General features: G+C 46.0%; 1 protein-coding gene across 3 annotated transcripts in view; it reads right to left on the minus strand.

The window, feature by feature from the left end:
- The window catches only part of LOC123511482 (cytochrome P450 6j1-like), a 35,102-nt gene that overhangs the window by 18,372 nt on the left and 11,730 nt on the right, over positions 1-5,000 (minus strand). For all 3 annotated transcript variants that reach the window (XM_045267420.1, XM_045267418.1, XM_045267419.1), the window contains exons 4-5: positions 2,971-3,627; positions 1,169-1,315 (exon numbers count right to left, since the gene is read on the minus strand). In XM_045267420.1, coding sequence (XP_045123355.1) covers positions 1,169-1,315; positions 2,971-3,627 — 804 coding nt within the window. The remainder of the gene's footprint in view (positions 1-1,168; positions 1,316-2,970; positions 3,628-5,000) is intronic.

The following is a 5,000-nucleotide window of genomic DNA, read 5'->3' on the forward strand; positions in this document are numbered from 1 at the left end:
TGAAGCGGCCTTTTGAAGCCTTACTGGGTTCATGAAGCATTAATGGAAGGTAAATGGGGCTTCAAACTGCATTAATCACGTCATCTGCATAGCCATCTGTGCTCGGCCTCACTTTGGCGGCAACATTATCTGACCTACCCCACCAGTAGTAGTAGAAGTAGTAGTAGTAGTAGTAGTAGTAGTAGTAGTAGTAGTAGTAGTAGTAGTAGTAGTAGTAGTAGTAGTAGTAGTAGTAGTAGTAGTAGTAGTAGTAGTAGTAGTAGTAGTAGACAAGAACACAAAGAAGCCATCAAACAGACCTATATGAAGTACACGCAACAATCCCTTTCTAAAAACACACCTGCCTGTCACCTCCATCACAAATGTCTCTATATAGATCAACGCAACACTGGTACATGATCCAGGCTAAGCTCTTACGCTGCACTCTACTATTACCCAACGTCACATCAGGCTAAGCGAACTGTCTACCAGAAAAAAACTCCTTATGGGAAGTTACAATACTCTACACGCGCTAATTAATTATGTCGTTCTAGGATATGGAAGTGTTTAAGGTTGGGAGAGTGTGTGCGGAGATCGATGGAGTGTGTAGAGATGTGTGGGTAGGCTGTGGATGTGTGAAGGAGTGTGTGTAAGGCTGTAGGAGTGTGTGAGAGGCTGTGTAAGTGTGTAAGAGGCTGTGTGAGTGTGTGAGAAGCTGTGGGAGTGCATGGAAGACTGTGGGAATTTGAAGGTGTGTGTTGGGGAGGCTGTGGGAGTGTGTGAGAGGCTGTGTGTGAGTGAGAATAGTGCAGCATGTGGCAATGTGTGAGTGTGGTGTGGAGTAGCAGTGTGTGTTTCACTGTTTGATCTGCTGCAGTCTCTGACGAGACTTCAGATAGGCCTGAGACCAGGCACACACCACACACCGGGACAACAAGGTCACAACTCCTCGATTTACATCCCGTACCTACTCACTGCTAGGTGAACAGGGGCTACACGTGAAAGGAGACACACCCAAATATCTCCACCCGGCCGGGGAATCGAACCCCGGTCCTCTGGCTTGTGAAACCAGCGCTCTAACCACTGATCTACCGGGTGTGTGTGTGTGTGTGTGTGTGTGTGTGTGTGAGGGAGGAAGAGGGTGTGAGTGTGGAAGTCAGTGTACGTACTACTTAGCGGTCCCTCTCACCCTTAGGGCGCGGGTCAGGGAGAGCTGGAACACCCTGGCGGCCATGATGGGAAACAGGGCGGCCTCCTTGTCCAGAGATTCACACTCCAACCCGAAGGCGCAGGAGGCGATGGCGTCCATGGTGTAGCGGCCGCATACTCGCCGCGCCTGGGGGAGGGAGAGAAGGTTAGGGCGGGAAGAGCGGCTGTATTGGGCTGGTAGAGACACTGGAAAGGCGAGATGGGGGGGCTGAGATTAACCCGTTCATTACTGAGACGCATTTTTACCTTGATTTTTGGGTGTGATAAGACGATTTTATTTGCATTAGGAAGTGTCTATGGAGGTCAGAAGATTAGTGGGCGGAGAATTCACTATTTTAATCCCCTCATAAGTTCCTGGAGCTGTGTAAAATCACCAAATAATAAGCAGAATGAATATGAAAACACGTCAAGGTACTGAAGAGGTTAAGCTTAGCAGTGTTACAGAGTGAGGCGAGATGCTGGCGAGGACGAGATGTTGTGGGTTTTGTAAGGACATTATGCGAGAGACTGGGCCTTTGAAGGGGTGGCTGAGGTGGTTGGGGGTGGTTGGGGTGGTTGGGACGAGACAAGGCATAGGAGAGGGGGGACACAGGGGGCGGATGGACGTGGAGGGAGGAAGGGCGAGATGGAGCGGGGTGGTGTGGGGCGGGGTACGGCAGGAAAAGGAATTTGCACGCCAGAAAGTTACGGTGGAAATGGATGTTGCAGAGAGAGAGAGAGAGAGAGAGAGAGAGAGAGAGAGAGAGAGAGAGAGAGAGAGAGAGAGAGAGAGGTGTTGGGGGGATGCAACGAACGAGAATAGCAAGGAACAAATATGACACTAAAATAAATAGATAAAAATATAAATAGAATAGCAAAAATAGTTAAAAGAAGAAGAAGAAGAAGAAGAAGAAGAAAACGAAAAAGAACATGAATGGACTACAATCACGTGAGAAAATTACTGAGATAGAGACAGAGACAGAGACAGAGACAAGAGATAGAGGCAGAGACAGAGACCCACAGGAGACAATAACAGAAGAAGAGAAACAGTAGCAAACATAACAGTGAGAAACAGAAAGAACACACACACAAAAAAAGGAAAGAAAAACCATTAGGTGTCTTGGTGATGGGAGGAAGCAGGGAAAACAAGGAGGAGGAGGAGGAGGAGGAGGACGAGGAGGAGGAGGAGGAGATGGTGAAGGAATGGGTGAGGTCTGGCAACACGGAAGGGATACGGGGATATGTATTAGCCTATTCAGGAGACGAGATGAAATGTAAACAAGATGACATTTAGAGAGAGAGAGAGAGAGAGAGAGAGAGAGAGAGAGAGAGAGAGAGAGAGAGAGAGAGAGAGAGAGAGAGAGAGAGAGAGACCATACCTATAATTACCATTAGTTCCCCTTTAAAACACTCCTCTCAGTGATTACGTTTTCTTTTTTTATTTGAACTTATCGACTGAAAGTTCATCAGCTCTGCACACACACACACACACACACTCTCTCTCTCTCTCTCTCTCTCTCTCTCTCTCTCTCTCTCTCTCTCTCTCTCTCTCTCTATATATATATATATATATATATATATATATATATATATATATATATATATATATATATATATATATATATATATATATATATATATATATATATATATATATATATATATATATATATCACTATGCGTATCTGCCACTTCATCTCCTTGAACACATTATTCGTAGCAAAAGAAATATGACTAACTAGAGAGAGAGAGAGAGAGAGAGAGAGAGAGAGAGAGAGAAAGAAAACGTATAAGAAAGCTTACCTCGATGCCATCTTTTCCTTCTAAACATTCGCTCGTTTTCCTTTCGTTTCGTTCTCTCTCGTCCGTGATTGTGTTTCTTCTGGCTGGGCTAGAACTGTGTGTATCTATGTGTGTTTGTGTTGCGTGCTTGCGTGTGTCTGTTTTTCGTTTCACTGCGTCTGTGTTATGTGCGCGCGTGTATTGCGTGTGCTGCGTGTGTGGAGGTAGTGTGTGTGTGTCTGTGTGACTGTTTTGAGTGCGTGGTGTGTCTGTATCTGTGCCTGTGTGACCTTGTAGCGCGTGTGTTGGTGTGGTAATGTGGTCCGAGTCTTGTGACACCTTCTGCGTGAAGTCTGTGGCGCTGGCTGTCCTTGCTGTGGTGCTGGCGTTCTTATCTCTTACTGTGGTGGTCATTACGTAAGCTGTATCTTCCAAATCTGCATTCCCTGTTATAGAAGCTGTGGAACCCTCTCTCGCTGGTGTGGCTGCTGGTATTAGTGTTGGCGAGTCGTGGTGGGCTGAGTGGACCATGTGGATGAGGTGTTTGGCGCGCTGGAGCAGAAGTGGGTAGAGGCGACGCGTTCGAGTCTTGGTGAAGGCTGGAGATACTGCACTGCGCACCCTCCGCCAGTGTGCCCCGCGTGCGTTAGTCAACATGTCATTAGCGACCGGGCTGACCTGCGAATGGAGATGAGTGGAGACGATAGGAGTGGAAGGAAGTGCTAGAGAGAGCTAGTGAAGGTTGTGAAGAGTAGGGAGGTAGAAAAGAGGAGGAGGTAGTGGAAAGAAGGGTGCGAGCAGGAGAAAGGAGCATTGATAGCAAGCAGTATATTCACGTCTCTAATCTGAAATGGATGGATGCTAAGAATGATGTGGCAGGAAGAAGAGTTGCTGCACCTGCCGCCATGCAGGAGACAGGTGGCTGGCTGTTCCAATGCTAACAGATATTGCAGGTGCGAAAGGAAACTCTAAGCTCTTGGATGAAACACAAAGCTTTCTCTCTCTCTCTCTCTCTCTCTCTCTCTCTCTCTCTCTCTCTCTCTCTCTCTCTCTCTACAAACTAAATCAATGTAGGAGTACTCAAGATTCATTTGTGTCTAATTTGGGGAAGAAAAGCGACCGAAGAGCAAAACTTCAATGACTTATTTTGTTTCACCTAAACTAACTCACTCACTCACTCAAAATGGACATGACAAAAGAAAAAGAAGAAGCAGAAGAAGAAGAAGAAAAGAAAAACTCTAAGAATCTCTGTTAGAACACTTATAAAAACATTACGAGGTCTTGAAAACAAACTGAACTCTTTATAGAAACAGGTGGCGGCGTGTCCTGAGAGAGAGAGAGAGAGAGAGAGAGAAGACATGCGCACGAGGTGGAAGAGGGCAAGGCGTGTGTGTGGTGATGGGGAGGGACAGGGTGGGAGGAAGGGTGGAGACGGAAGAGAAACGGCAGTGGAAATGAAGACGTCCACTGAGTTAATCCCACTGCCAATCAGGTCAAGGTTTTCTGCTTAACCAGGCAAGAAATCACATGTTGGGCCTCTGCTGCTGTGACATGCGTGATAGTAGAGGAGACATAATGCAAATCACCCCTTGATATGTTAAGCTATAGGCCGACGTTCAGAAACTTTCCTCTCTCACCACGACAATTTTCCTAGGCCACAGATACCCACTAGCACGGTTTTTGAAGACAGTTTTCCCTTATGATAAACTAGAAATCTTGTCAATCTGCCACCAGAACCATAAAAACTCCCTTAAAAACACGAGTATCTTCAACTACAGCCTTTGGAAAGCGGTGATAGTGAGAGAGCAAAGTGTTTACAAATATAAGCTATACTCTGTCTACTGTAAAATGGCTCCTGGATTTAAAACATTGGAGCTTATTGATAACGTCATTGATTTGATGTGAATAATACTTGTTTTCTATTGATCAACGCGCTTATTACAAGGACAGCTCACGGTTTTCCTCAAGATCTGACAACCACGCATTCCCTGGGACACCATTCAGACCCAGACCCAACAGCCACTTTAGAGTAAACAAACTATAGTGAAGAA

The sequence above is a fragment of the Portunus trituberculatus genome, chromosome 31 (assembly GCF_017591435.1).
Source record: "Portunus trituberculatus isolate SZX2019 chromosome 31, ASM1759143v1, whole genome shotgun sequence".
Lineage (NCBI taxonomy): Eukaryota > Metazoa > Arthropoda > Malacostraca > Decapoda > Portunidae > Portunus > Portunus trituberculatus.